Source organism: Vulpes vulpes, chromosome 12 (genome assembly GCF_048418805.1).
Source record: "Vulpes vulpes isolate BD-2025 chromosome 12, VulVul3, whole genome shotgun sequence".
Classification (NCBI taxonomy): Eukaryota; Metazoa; Chordata; class Mammalia; order Carnivora; family Canidae; genus Vulpes; species Vulpes vulpes.
In genome coordinates, this window is record NC_132791.1 from 122,097,574 (window position 1) to 122,112,677 (window position 15,104).

The 15,104-nt window shown below is 36.1% G+C and overlaps 1 protein-coding gene across 2 annotated transcripts in view; it reads right to left on the bottom strand.

The window, feature by feature from the left end:
* Positions 1–15,104, bottom strand: part of BCO2 (beta-carotene oxygenase 2) — a 46,068-nt gene that overhangs the window by 1,880 nt on the left and 29,084 nt on the right. For both annotated transcript variants that reach the window (XM_072729806.1, XM_072729807.1), the window contains exons 7-11: positions 14,659–14,819; positions 13,588–13,755; positions 3,206–3,343; positions 1,510–1,692; positions 582–692 (exon numbers count right to left, since the gene is read on the bottom strand). In XM_072729806.1, the coding sequence (XP_072585907.1) occupies positions 582–692; positions 1,510–1,692; positions 3,206–3,343; positions 13,588–13,755; positions 14,659–14,819 (761 nt within the window). The remainder of the gene's footprint in view (positions 1–581; positions 693–1,509; positions 1,693–3,205; positions 3,344–13,587; positions 13,756–14,658; positions 14,820–15,104) is intronic.

Consider the following 15,104-nt stretch of genomic DNA (forward strand, 5'->3'; position numbering starts at 1 on the left):
ACTGTCTTTACCACTATGAGATCTGACACAAGCTGTCTCAACTTCTAAAAGTTACAAATTCCACATGCATAAAATGGTATCCAACAAAGCTGTTCTGATGAGTAAATATAGTGATATGTGTGAAAATCATTTGTAAATGTATTTCTGTGCAAATATAAATTATGACTATATAGAGACAGAGCTTTAAAGCAATAATAAAGCACAGATTATGATTTTTAAAAGGGCATGTACATGTTAATAGAGGAAGAAAAGGGAGAAAGTGCTGTATTGGAATCAAAAACTATTGACAGGGATCCCTGGGTGGCGCAGCGGTTTGGCGCCTGCCTTTGGCCAAGGGCACAATCCTGGAGACCTGGGATCGAATCCCACATCGGGCTCCCAGTGCATGGAGCCTGCTTCTCCCTCTGCCTGTGTCTCTGCCTCTCTCTCTCTCTCTCTCTCTCTGTGTGTGTGTGTGTGTGTGACTATCATAAATAAATAAAAATTAAAAAAAAAAAACTATTGACAGCATCACTGAATATAATCCTCAAAAGGCTCAGTGCTACTTTTCTCTCTGACTAGTGACGGGAAGATATATCTACCTGGTCTGGGGTGATCACCACTGAGAGAATAACCCCGCCATCTTCTTCTCTGGTTCCTGGTGCTGGGACAAACACAGGTTCCGAGGGGTAAAAGCCATCTTCTCTCCAAATCTAGAAGTCCCCCAAAACAGTATTTGATTGAAGGCTAGTTATGATCAGGAAGCTTTTGATAGCTTTTATCACATGTCATGAATTTGGCTGTCAGTACAATATTCCAACAGTAAATGAATCAGGCTCACTGAGTTGAGTGGAGGAGGGGAGTGCTTTTGCAGCTGCAGACTCCATCATCATCAGACACAATTTGTGCAATTATAATTTCTCATCCACCTGAAATATAAGTGTCCCAAAAACCTGAACCCCATGATTTCTTTAAAAATAACATCAAGCGCAGACTTGTTTTTCTGGGCTTGTGATTCACTTAAAACTCCATAGATGGAATATACTCCTAAGCCTTAGTGATTCCATAGTTCTCAAACTTAAGAAAAGTAAATGGCTGAGCTGCTTATATATTAAAGGATATCAAAAGCTACTTTAACAAAACAGAAATTCAATTCAGATATCATGATGACTAAGACACTAAGTGATGTGAGTAGAGGAAGAAAAGGGAGACTCATTCAATTCACTACTCACATTCAATTCAATTCAAAGGGCAAAGCAGGTCTTTTAAAACTTCAGAAAGGGAGGGATACATGGGAGGCTCAGCTGATTAAGCATCTGCCTTAGGCTCAGGTCATGATCTCAGGGTCCTGGGATCCAGCCCAACATCATCAGGCTCTGCTCAGCGGGGAGTCTGTTTCTTCCTCTCCCTCTGCCACTCCCCACCCCACTCATGCCCTCTTGCTCTCTCTCATATAAATAAATAAATAAAATTTTAAAAATAGAGTTTAAAAAAAATAGAGTTCAGAAAGGAAAAAAATATTTTCATTACCGTCAGTGTCTTGTTCACCACATCAACCTTGATCAGAGAATCCCCCACCAAATGCCGAAAGCCACAGCCGTAGAAGAAGCGATACTTTTTGCCACTGAATTGGCCATAGTTGATCTGGGGGAATTCAACACCTCCTTCCTCCTCAAGTTCCTCAGGATGTAGATTTTCATAAGAACACCAAATCTAAAAGAGATCCCAAAAAAGATTTGCAGTTGTTGCTTTCTTTCTCATTTATTTTACACAGCGTAGGTCAGTGAGAGGACTGAGTTTACCACAGGGCTTGGGAATTGAGACTTTCTAAGTATTTTTATCCATTGTTCCTCTTTCCATCATATGTACGAATGCATAAAAGGTTATCGAGTTTGGGGCACCTGCGTGACTCAGTCGGTTAAGCATCCAACCTTTGATGTCAGCTCAGGTCATGATCTTGGGGTTGTGAGATCAAGCCCCATGCCAGGCTCTGCACTGTGTATGGAGCCTGCTTAAGATTCTCTCTCTCCAAGCGGAACCCCTCTTACACTGTTGGAATGTAAACTGGTGCGGCTGCTCTGGAGAATAGTATGGAGGTTCCCCAGAAAGTTAAAACTAGAGCTATCCTACAACCCAGCAATTGCACTACTAGGTATTTATCCAAGGGATACAAACATAGTATTTTGAAGGGGCACATGCATCCCAATGTTTATAGCAGCAATGTCCACAATAGCCAAACTATGGAAAAAGCCCAGATATCCACTATTCATTGACAGATGAATGGATAAAGAAGATGTGGCATATTATATATATATATATATATATATATATATATATATATATATAACATATTATACACACACACACATATATATGTATATAATGGAATATTATTCAGCCATCAAAAAGAATGAAATCTTGCCATATGCAAGGATGTGGATGGAACTGGAGGGTATTATGCTAAAGTGAAATAAGTCAGAGAAAGACAAATACTGTATGATTTCACTCATGTGTAATTTAAGAAACAAAGCAGAGGATCAGAGGGGAAGGGAAGGAAGAATAAAATAAGATGAAATCAGAAAGGGAGACTAACCATAAAAGACTCTTAACTATAGGAAACAAACTGAGGGTCACTGGAGGGAAGGTAGGTGGGAGGATGGGGTAACTGGGTAATGGGCATTAAGGAAGGCATGTGATATAATGAGCACTGAGTATTATATATAACAGATGAGTCACTAAATTCTACCTCTGAAACTAATAATACAGTATGTGTTAATTAAAAAAAATTCTGCCCTTTTGCACACATACCCTCCTCTGCTTGCACACATATGCACATTCTCAAACGAGAAAAAAAAAGATTATCAGGTTTTGTGACTGTCACATGGCATGTGGAAGTGTCCTTTTTTACTCTACTAAAGCTGAAATATTTATAGCTACACAATGACATGCCTGTGGTAAGTGCAAACTATTTAAAAGGTGAAGATGATCAATACCAATATCAAATACTTAGATGTTCCATAACGATTAGAGAATTGCGTGTTTCAAAATACAAAAAGTAAACAGAGTGCTGACTCCTACTGAGAATTCTGCTATTCCTGTGACCTTAACCCTGCTCAGTCGAATGTTATCAGACTTATTGGGCACCAAATATTGTGTAGAACAGCCAAGGAATAAAGCAATATGACTAAAATTCAAAGTCTTCGTCTAATGTCCTTTCATAGCGTACCTTTCCATCAGCGTGTTTCACAGCACTAGCTGAAGAATAGGACAATGGGCTGAGGTTCTCTCCCTCGGGGTCATTCAAACTGACATGTAAGGGCAAAACAAACCTTCGAGGGAAAGATCTGCCCACTGAATTATAGACCTGTTCAGGAGAGACAAAGAAACAGATGAGAAAATGTCATTCGTGGGATAACAGCACATCCCAATAATTTATACCCAGGGAATATTGTTGGCATTCGTAAGTAATTGCCTAAGTGATGATTTTCATTCATTCATTTATTCCTCAAATATCTGCTGAGGATATCTGTCTACCTCCTATAGGCCAAGCACTGTTTTAGACCTTGGGAATGCAATGGTGAACCAAGTCTCTGGCCTCATGGAATTCACATTCTAATGGAGAAAGGATGATAATAAATAAGAATTAAAACACAGGTTATTGAATTAATGTCTAATAAACAAATGATTACATAGCTCAAGGTCTGATAGTGATAAGTGCCATTAAGAAACATACTGCAGGGTGAGAGCCTACAGAGTAACAGGGTGCTTCTTTCCTCATGTTTGGTCAGAATGGGCCTCTGCATTAGAAAAGCATTAACATAGTAGACTTGGGCTGCTGAAACCTGGCACATTGTCAAGAACGGTCTATTTTCACTAGTCAGTCCTTGGCCGGCACCTGGAAATTAAGCTCTTAGAATGTTTTGTCTGACAAGAGTGGTTTTGCAGACCTGAGGTCTTGAGCCACACTGTACTAGCTTCTCCAGATACTAACAATGTGATTTATAATGAACACCTGCTTCCTATGGGCATATGGAGGCTCACTAACCCAGGTTGTGTAGAGGCTATGGGCCCCTGCGCCAATCCCCAACAAAATCCGGGACAACCAGCTTGGGCAAGCTTCCCTGCCATGTAACATTTCACACACGTTGTCACAACAAAGTTGCTGAAGAGTTCAGGCCTGTCCTGTGTGACTCCACCAGAGAGGACTTGGAAATGTGTACCTGTCAGTTTTCTCCAGGCATCATCCCATGCACCTTTTCATGTGCTGATTTTCCTGAGATCTGTGAGCCCTCCTAGTGAATCATCAAACCAAGGGGGTTTGTGACTTTGGGGACCCCCAACACAGATTATGTTTAAGCAGAAGACGCTAACAAAATAAATGGTTTTTTTTTCTGACAATAAGAATGCTTTCAGCACATTTTCTTCTCTTGAACTATTGTTAAGATGGAGGGCAAACTGCCATTTCCCTTCATACACTTGGTTCATATCATCTCCATCTCACACAGAAATGTTTTTACCAAGTAAAGATTTAGTGCTATTTTTAAACTTCACAAAGAGATTTCTAAAAATTAATTTTAAATTTATTTAAACATTTCTTTTCTTTTGCAAAACCATAGCTGAACAAAAGTGCTTCCAGTACTGATGGATTAGGTAATGTCGATCAACTGTCCCACTGAAAAAAGCTAAAGAAGCTGGACAAGATTTTTTAAATAGCTGTGTGTAGGCACTGGTGAGCTAAAAAGGCAGTGAAAATCAACAGGGCAGAGATTTGAAGAGAGAAGGAAACCCACAGGTAAATAAGTTACTGGGGGGCAATTTGTCCCCTCAGGATATCAGCTGCTTCTCAAAAAAGGCAGGTGAAAGGCTGAGAAAATGAGAGAATTTCTTTATTAGACTTTTCAATCCTGAGATCATTGCAGATTGGCATGGAATAATGCAGAAAGATAAACAACTGATTAAAAATAGGCAAGAAACTAGAATAAACATTTCGTCAAAAATATACAAATGGCCAATAGGTACTTGAAAATATGCTCAACATCATTAGTCCTTAAGGAAATACAAAATTAAAACCACAATGAGACACTACTTCACACTCACTAGGGTGGCTATTGTCAAAAAATAAAAACAAAAACAAAATAACAAGTGCTGTGAAATATGGAGAAATTGGTCCCCTGTACATGGTGCAGCCACTGTGGACAATAGTCTGGTAGTTCCTCAAACAGATACAGAATTATCATAGGATCCAGCAATTCCACTTCCAGGTGTATACAAAAGGAATTTAAAACAGGCTCAAATAGATACTTGTATCCTGATGTTCATAACAGCATTATTCGCATTAGCCAAAAGGTAAAAAACAATCCACCCAAATGTCCACCAACAAATAAGCGGACAAAAAAATGTAGTATAGACATACAAGGAAATAGTTAACCTATAACAGGAATGAGATTTTGATATATATTACAATATGGATGACCTTTGAAAGGATTATATTAAAAAAAAATAAGCCAAACACATACACACAAAATCTTTGGGGCACCTGGGTGCCTCGGTGCATCTGCCTTCAGCTCAGGTCATGATCTCAGGGTCCTGGGATGAAGCCCTGCATTGGGCTCCCTGATCAGTGGAGTGTCTGCTTCTCCCTCTCCTATTGATTCTCTTTCTACTCATGCTCTCTATCTCTCTATTAAATAAATAAAATATTTAAAAATAAATAAACAAACAAATAAATAAATCTTGTCTGATTCCACTTATATTAGGTACCCAGAGTAGGTAAATGCATAGAAACAGAAAGTAGAGTAGAGGCTCCCAAAGGCTGCAGAGAGTGGGGAATAGGAACTTGTTATATAATGGGTAGAGTTTCTGTTAAGGATGGTAAAAAAAAAGTCTGGAAATGTACAGTGGTTATGGCTGTACAACACTGTTCATGTACTTAATGCCACTGAACTAAACACCTAAAAATGGTTAAAATAGTAAATTTTATGTTATGTATATTTTATCACATAAAAAAATAATGCAGAGGGATCACATGTATCCTTCATCCAGATTCACCAATGATAACATCTTGCATAACTAGAGTACAATATCACAATTGAAAAATTTACATTGATATTAATCCACCAACTTTATTCAGATTTTACCAATTCAACATGCATTCATTTGTGTGTGTATTTAATTCCATGCAATTTTATCACGTGTAAATTCATGTAGTCACTACCACACTCAAGATATAAAATCACAAGAACACAAGAATCCTTAATGTTACCTTTATAAAGATATAGCCACATCAACTCCCTAACCACTTGACCCTAGTGAGTAGAGATTTTGATAGTTTTGAGGAACTAACGGGACAAAAGTTGGGATTCAATAACTGCCAAAAAAGGAGAAGCCCTGATAAACCCCTAGTTCTTTGGGTCAAGACCCTGCAGGTCAGCACCTAAGAGTAAGAATAAACAAGAAATAGTCCAACTCTTTCAGGGACTGCATCCTTCTTCAAAATATCTCAATCCCTATAATTAGATTAAGAATATCTGGGACTCCTCATGTACCCTAGCAATCTGCCAGAAGAAAATAAATTTTTCTCTGGAGGAACATATCGTCCTGGGTCTCAAAATATCTCTACAATTTTTCAAACACAATATTTTGTATACAACAAAAATTAGAGAACACATGAGAAGACAAGAATTAGAGAACACATGAAAAGACAAGAGAGCATGATTATAAAACAAAACAAGATAACAAACAACAGAAACAGGGCCACAAGGGATCCAGATATTAGAAACTATCAGACTTTAAGTATTCTGAATATGTTGGAGGAAATTCTTTTAACTTGAGCATTGTAGCAGAGAACTAGAAATTATAAAAGAGAACCAAATTAAAATTCTAGAACTGAAAAATGCAATGAGATTAAGAACCTAGTGGCAAGGTTTAACAGCAGAATAGACGCAGCTGAAAAAAATAAAAAATAAACAGTAAGATAAATAAGAAGAAAATATCCCAAACAAGATGCTTAGAGAGAGACAGGAAGGTAAACTCTAAAGAGAACATAAGCAACAAATGGACAGAGTGAAAAGGAGTGACGTGTGTATTGCAGTCTCAGCAGAAGAAAAAAAAGGATTTACCAGAGGCAATATTTGAAGAAACAATAGGTGACATTTTTCAAAATTAATGAAAGACATCAAACCATAGATTCAAGTATCCCTAAAAACACCCATGTAAAATAAATAAAAAGAAAACTATATTGAGAGATACCATAGGACTAACTACAGAAAACCAAAGAGAAGATTTTAAAATGAGAGAAGGAAAAATTATCAACTTCAAAGGAGCAAAGCTTAGACTACTGATTTCTCAACAGAAATCAGAACACGATCAAATATCTTTAGAATGTCAAAAGAAAATAGCTAATAACATAGAAGTCTTTATCTAATGAAAGTATCCTTCAAGAAAGAAGGTAAGATAAAGACACTTTCCTGACAGGCAAAAATAGAGATTTCACCACCAGTATATCTGAACTGTAAGGAGCACAAAAAGATGGTCTTCTGTCAGAAAGAAATGATTCCACACGGAAGTTCAGACAGACTGAGAGGAATTAAGAGCAATTGAAAGGTACAGATGTGGGTAAATGGGTAGTATGCGGTAACTATGATTACATAAAGCAATATTAGTAATAATGCCTTATAGGCTTTAATATAGAAAGAAAATTAAAATACACAACAACAGCAGTGTATAAACCAGGAGTAGAATAAATAGAGTTAAAGCATTCCAGAGTTCTTACACTGTATGCAAAGAATTAAAAGAATCAATTTATGATACATTGTGTTAAATCAAGGATCTATATTTTATTTTATTTTTTTAGATTTTATTCATTTATTCAGGAGACACACACAGAGAGAGAGAGAGGCAGAGACACAGGCAGAGGGTAAAGCAAGCTCCATGCAGTGAGCCCGATGCCAGACTCGATCCCGGGTCTCCAGGATCATGCCCTGGGCTGAAGGCAGCACTAAACCGCTGAGCCACCTGGGCTGCCCAAGGATCTATGTTTTAATCTCTAAAATAACTACCAAAAGAATGTATACCAAGCTAATGGGCAGAGGGTGAAACAAGGTTTGGAGGAAGGGAGAGAGAAATGAAACAATAAAATATACTCAACCAATCCAGAGAAGGCAAGAAAGGAGAGAAAGAATCAATGACACAAATAGGTAGTGAATAGTAAGATGGGATTTTTAAACCTCAATATATTGGTGATTATTCCAACTAAAGGCTCAAATAAAAGTCAAGATTTAGGCACCCAGTGGCTCAGTCAGTTAAGTGGCTGACTCCTGATTTCAGCTCAGGTCATGATCCTGGGATTATGGGTCCTGGGATGGAGCTCTACTGCAGGATCCGGGCTCAGTGGGGAGTCTGCTTGAGGATTCTCTGTCTCTCCCTCTGCCCATCTTCCCCCACCGCACATGCGCACAACCCTCTGTCTCAAACAAATAAATCTTTTTTAAAAACATCAAGAATTAGCACAATGGATTTTTAAAATATATGTTGCTTACAAGGTACACATTTAGAAAGATTAAAACTAAAAGAGTAGAAAAGTTAGAGCAGGCAAGCACTATGCAAAAAAGTAGACTTTAAGGCAAAAACCATTACTCAGAAATAAATGTTCAATAAATTATCAAGGTAAAACAATTCTAAATTTGTATATACATAATAACAAAGCACCAAAATGTATAAAGTAAAAATTAACATAATTAAAGGGGTGTCTGGCTGTCTTAGTTGGTAGAGCATGTAACTCTCGATCTTTGGGTGGGTCATGAGTTCAAGCCCTACATTGGCGGTTGAGTTTACTTTTAAAAATAATATTAAAGGGCAGCCCAGTGGCTCAGCTGTTTAGCGCTGCTACAGCCCAGGGCCTGATCCTGGAGACCCAGGACCGAGTCCCATGTCGGGCTCCCTGCGTAGAGCCTGCTTCTCCCTCTGCCTGTGTCTCTGCCTCTCTCTCTGTGTGTCTCTCATGAACAAATGAATAAAATCTTTTAAAAAATAATATTAAATAAAACTAACATAAGTATAAAAAGAAACAGAAAAGTCTATAGTCTAAGTAAGAGTTTTAATATGCCTCTCATGTTATATCGGAACCTTATATAATAAGTAGCAATCAATAAAAACAAGCATGATTTGGATATATATAAACAAATATGACCTAATTGACATATATTAAAACACTACATGCAAAATTCAGAATATATACTATTTCTAACATACATGAAGCATTTAAAAATGATCTTGTGGGCAGCCCAGGTGGCTTGGCGGTTTAGAGCCACCTTCACCCCAGAGCATGATCCTGGAGACCCAGGATCGAGTCCCGCATTGGGCTTCCTACATGGAGCCTGCTTCTCCCTTTGTCTGCGTCTCTGCCTCTCTCTTTTTCTGTGTCTCTCATGAATAAAAAAATAAAATCTTTAAAAAAATAAAATAAAAATTATCTTGTTCTGGGTCATAAAGCAAATCTCAATAAATTTTATAAATTTAAAATCATACAGTAATATTAAGCTGAAAATTAATGGCAGAAAATAACTAGAAAAATCCCAATGTATTTGGAATTTTAAAAATATGTTTCAAAGAAGATACCTCAATGAGAGAAAATTCTTTAACTGAAAGGTAATAAAAATAAAACATATCAAAACTCGTGGGATGCAGCCAAAGAGAAATTTATCATCTCAAAGACATATGTTGTGGGGGAAAGTATAAAAAAATAACAAACTGGGCAGCCCAGGTGGTTCGGCGGTTTAGTGCTGCCTTCTGCCCAGGATGTGATCCTGGAGACCCAGGATCGAGTCCCACATCAGGGTCCCTGCATGGAGCCTGCTTCTCCCTCTGCCTGTGTCTTTGCCTCCCTCCCTCTCTCTCTTTCTCTCTCTCTCTCATGAGTTAATAAATAAATAAAATCTTTTAAAAAAAGAAAAAAAAATAACAAACTAAGGATCCATATCCTTAGTTAGAAAGAGGACACATTAAGCACAGAGACAGTAGAAAGTGTCAGAGAAAGACAAATACCATATGATTTCACTCAGATGTGGAATTTAAGGAAAAAAAAGAGGATGATAGGAGAGAAAAGAAAAAAAGAGGGAGGCAAACCATAAAACAGATTCTTAGCAATAGAGAACACAGGGTCACTGGAGAGACATGGGTGGGGGATGGGCTAGATGGAGGATGGGGATGAAGGAGGGCACTTGTGATGTGATGAGCCCTGGCTGTTGTATGCATCTGATGAATCATTAAATTCTATTTCTGAAACTACACTGTATGTTAACTAACTGGAATTTAAATAAAAACCTAAAAAATAAAAAAACAAAGTAGAAAAGGAAATAATAAAAATAACAGAAATTGATGAAATGGAAAACAAACACACATTAAAGAGCACCAGCAAAGGAAAAAAGATAGTCCTTTTTGAAAAGCTTCATTAAATTGATAAGACACTGGCAAGCCTTAGCAAGCAAATGAACAAAAAAGACAGGAAAAATAACTATATTAGATTAAAAACAGGTGGTATCAATTAACCCTAGGTACATTTTTTTAAAACATAGAATGATATTATGAATAACATCCAGTAAATAAATTTGAAATATTAGATGTCATGGATAAATTTATAGAAAAACTCAATTTACCAAATTTGACACAATTAAAAACAGAAAATCAGAATAATCCTATATTATTAAAGAAACAGAATTCATAATTTAAGATCTAACTATAAAGAAATTTACAAGCCCAGATGGCTAACTTCTTGAATTATTCCAAACATTTAAGAAACAATGCCAATCTGATACATTTTCATGCAGAGAATTTCCAACCCACTGTATGAGATCACCAAACCTTAATACCAAAACTTAACAAGGTCGTTAAAAGAAAAAAATTATAGACCAATTTTATTCAGAAAATACATGCAAAAATATCCTAAACAAAATATTAACGAAGTAAATTTAACAATATTAAAAGAAAAATATGTTGCAATCAGTTGGGATTTGGTTCAGGAATGGAAGGTTAAGCTTCACATTAAAAAATCAATAAGTAAAAAAAAATCAATAAGTAGCTATTATAAACATTTTTTAAATCAATCAATATACTTCACCACATTGATTACATAAAGGATAAGTCATATGATTATCTCAATAGTACAGAAAAAAAAACAATAAATCCAACACCCATCCATGATAATAATTCTAATAAACTATAAGTAAGAAAGAACTTTCCTAAGCAAATAAAAAGCATCTTTAAAAAAAATCTAGCAATAATTTTCTCTCTTTCTCTCTCAAATAAATAAATCTTTAAAAGAAAGCTAGTCTGAAAAAGCTACATACTCTAGGATTCCAATAATATGACATCTTGGAAAAGGAAAAACTATAGAGACAGTAAAAAGATTACTAGTTGTCAGGTGTTGAGAGAAGTGGGGAGGGAAGAATAGGTGGAACATGGTATTTTAGGGCAGGGAAACTATTCTACATGACCTAATGCATTTGTCAAAATCCATAGAATTGTACAACACAAAGAATAAAAGCTAATGTAAATTATAGATTTTACTTAGTAATAATGTATAAATATTGGCTCATCAACTATAACAAGTATACCACACCAAGGCAAGATGTAAATAATAGGGAACCTGGAGAGAGAGGGGTAAAAGAATATACATGGGCGTTCTCTGTATGTTCTGCTTGATTTTGCTTTAAACCTAAAACTTCTTTAAAAAAACAAAGTCTACTAGTTTGTTCATTTGTTTAAATCTATAGCAAACAGCATATTTAATAGTAAAATTAAGAAAACTTTTCCTCTCAGATCAGGCATCAGATAAGGATAGCAACTATCACCACTTACATCCAACACTGTACTGGAGATCCAGTAAAGTAGGGCAAGAGAAAGAAAACGAATAACTAGTTTGGAAAGGAAGAAAAAAAATCATTATTTGCATAAGATACAATTATAGATGTACAGAATCTTAAAGAATCTATAAATTATTAGAATCACTGAACTGCTACATTCATTACTGAATATAAGATCAATAAATAAAAATCATCATATTGCTATACAGCAGTATTCACATAAATGAAAGTGAAGATAAATAACATCTAAATTAATATAAAATAATATTAAATACCTGGGGCACCTGAATGGCTCAGTCAGTTAAGAGTCCGACTCTTGATTTTGGCTCAGGTCATGATCTCAGGGTTATGAGATGGAGCCCCATCTTGAGCTCTGAGCTGAACATGGGGTCTGCTTAAGATTCTCTCTCTCTCTCTCTCTCTCTCTCTCTCTCTTTCTCTTTCTCCTTATGCATCCCCCATTCATGCACACTCTTTCAAAATATATATATGTGTATATACATACATATATGTATATACACATATATATTACCTAGAAATAAATACCTAGGAGTAATACCCAGGAGGAAAACTAAACTTATTCTAGAAGAAAAAAATTAGGAGGACATGATCTACTAAACATAAAGATTTTTTTATACAGAGATAGTAATCAGAACAATGGGATACTGGTACAAGAATGCATAAGTAGACCAGTGGAACAGAATACAGAGTTCAGAAATAGAACTATATATATGTATACTTAATTTTTATAACTAAAAATTCTTCTAGAGGTAAATGAGAAAATATTTCCATGACTTTATGATGGGACGATATCTGAAATAGGATGTACAATGTATTACTCATAAAAAAATTGATATCTTGGAAACTTACTCATCAAAAGCACCACTAACATAGGTCAGCTCTGTAAGTATAAAGAACTTTAAAATTAATGTTTTAAAAAGACTTAAAAATAAAACTACAAGGGCATCTGGGTGACTCAGTCAGTTAAGCATCCAACTTTTATCTCAGCTCTGGTTTTGATCTCAGGGTTGTGAGTTCAAGCCCCACATCAGCTCCACACTGGATATGGAGCTTACTTCATTTTTTTTTTTAAGATTTTATTTATTTATTCATGAGAGAGAGAGAGAGAGAGGCAGAGACACAGGCAGAGGGAGAAGCAGGCTCCATGAAGGGAGCCCGACGTGGGACTTGATCCCAGGACTCCAGGATCACGTCCTGATCCAAAGGCAGGCACTAAACCACTGAGCCAACCCAGGGATCCCTGGAACTTACTTTAAAAAAAAAATTTTTTTTTAATAAATATTTTAAAAAACTACAGCTCAAACCAATTTATATTGCATAATCTAAAGGGAAAACTTTACCTGGGATTCAGTATCAGGAAAATGTGAATCCCTTCAGCTAGATGAACTGAAACACTTTCTTTTATCAGAGAATTAAGATATATAGTCCATTTTGTTACCCTTTCCAGGAAACGTAAGTGTATTTAGTGTTCAAGTATAATAAAGAACTAATCACAAGAGCTCCAAAACACATCTCTTGGTTTTCCTTAATATGCTTTTTATTTATTAGGTATGAAGTAAGTACTTTGAATTATTTTTAAGTATCAAATAAGTAAAATATAAAGCTGTGTTTTCAATGCTTCAAAACCATTCTCCTTCTTTATTTGCCAAAGAAGCAAGAGAAACAGCTAAAACCAGAACCTGACTAGTTCAAAATTATGTTGACAACTCCTGACAAATCAGCTATTTACCTGATCAAGCCCTTCTCCAGCTTTCCTGAGATTCTGTAGCTGGTAAACTTCCAGGCTTCTTCCATCATCTTGACAGCACAAATCAATTACAACACAGCCCTGGTCCTCAAAGGCATTGATTTGATGAAAAGTAACAAAAGGTTTAGTGTAGTACATTCCTGGAAGAAGCTGCAGGGGAAATACAACAATGAAAAGAGATATTTTATTTTTTGTTTCATTTTTTTTCTCTAGGGAACAGAACCACGAAGTTTAAATTAAAAAGGTGCCCTCCCCTTTAAATGACAAGCCTAGCAAGTGTAAAAAGTAGAAGCAAACATTTTGATTTGAGCATTGCTTGTTTAAGCCATCACATCTCATATTAAACAATGAACTGGGGCTATCTGATACAAACCAGTCAACTGTTACAACGAACTTAAAAGTCCTGATGAAATATGGTCCAATATTTTGAGGGATAAATAAATCCTGGACTCTACATGATTAAATAGAAAATACTGCCATTAAGTAACTTATGATTAATTCTTTGAAAAATGCACTCATTACCAAAAATAGGATTCTTTTGTGTAATGAAATTAGGATAGAATAAATTTAGGATATTATCTCTTTAAAGAGGCTAAAAAAAGGACAAACATACCAGTGCCACTAATCAGGAATATAGAAAGATATTTAACCAACATACTTTGGACTTTGGTAGGATTATCATATTTACGTATCAAAAAGTCACAGAAGTAAGCAATTAAAGTATGAGTGCAAAAGTTACAGAACACCTCTGCACGAACAACGTTCTCTTTAGCAAATAGTATGATATGGACAAATCCTTGCTAAGATGCTAAGAAGGTTTCCTAGATGCCATTATAGTTGGGTCAGATAATTAAAAGTGTAAAGCCATTTCTTACCATTTTCTAATATGCAAAACCCACTGTATTAATAAATAAGTGAGCTTCTACCTATGGAAGAAGGTAATATCCTTGATTAAGAGTGTCTTATGCAAGCAATGCCCAGAGAAGGTAAAAATCAACCACAGGAAAATATGCCTTTATGTCCAATCATTTTAGTATACTCAAAATACTCCACCTGTCCAGTGTGCTTATCCACTACATGAAATCGCGTATTATACTGGGGTTCCCAGCTTATTCCATCTGAAAAGGCCTTTCCCCGAATTCTAGAAGTGACAATTTTCCACAAATTCATCTTTAGAGGCTGTTCAATGAAGATTATATAGTTCCTTGTCATTCCTAAAAGGTTCCAGCAAATAATAAAATGTTACTTGGCAAATTAGAGTTGTCTGAAATGTAACAGTTATGGGGACTCATCCAAATGCCTGGACACAGTACTGCTGACCTAAGCAAAAGCCAGCCACAAAATAATTCTTCACTGTTTCCCAGCTTTGCTTAACATACTTTCTGTTCCTACATAAAAAAGGGAATTTCTTTAGAACAGCTGGGGTTTGAATGCCCTCAGCTTGCTTTTTGAGATCATGACTTGAGCTGAAGGCAGATGCTTAAACTAACCATCTGAGC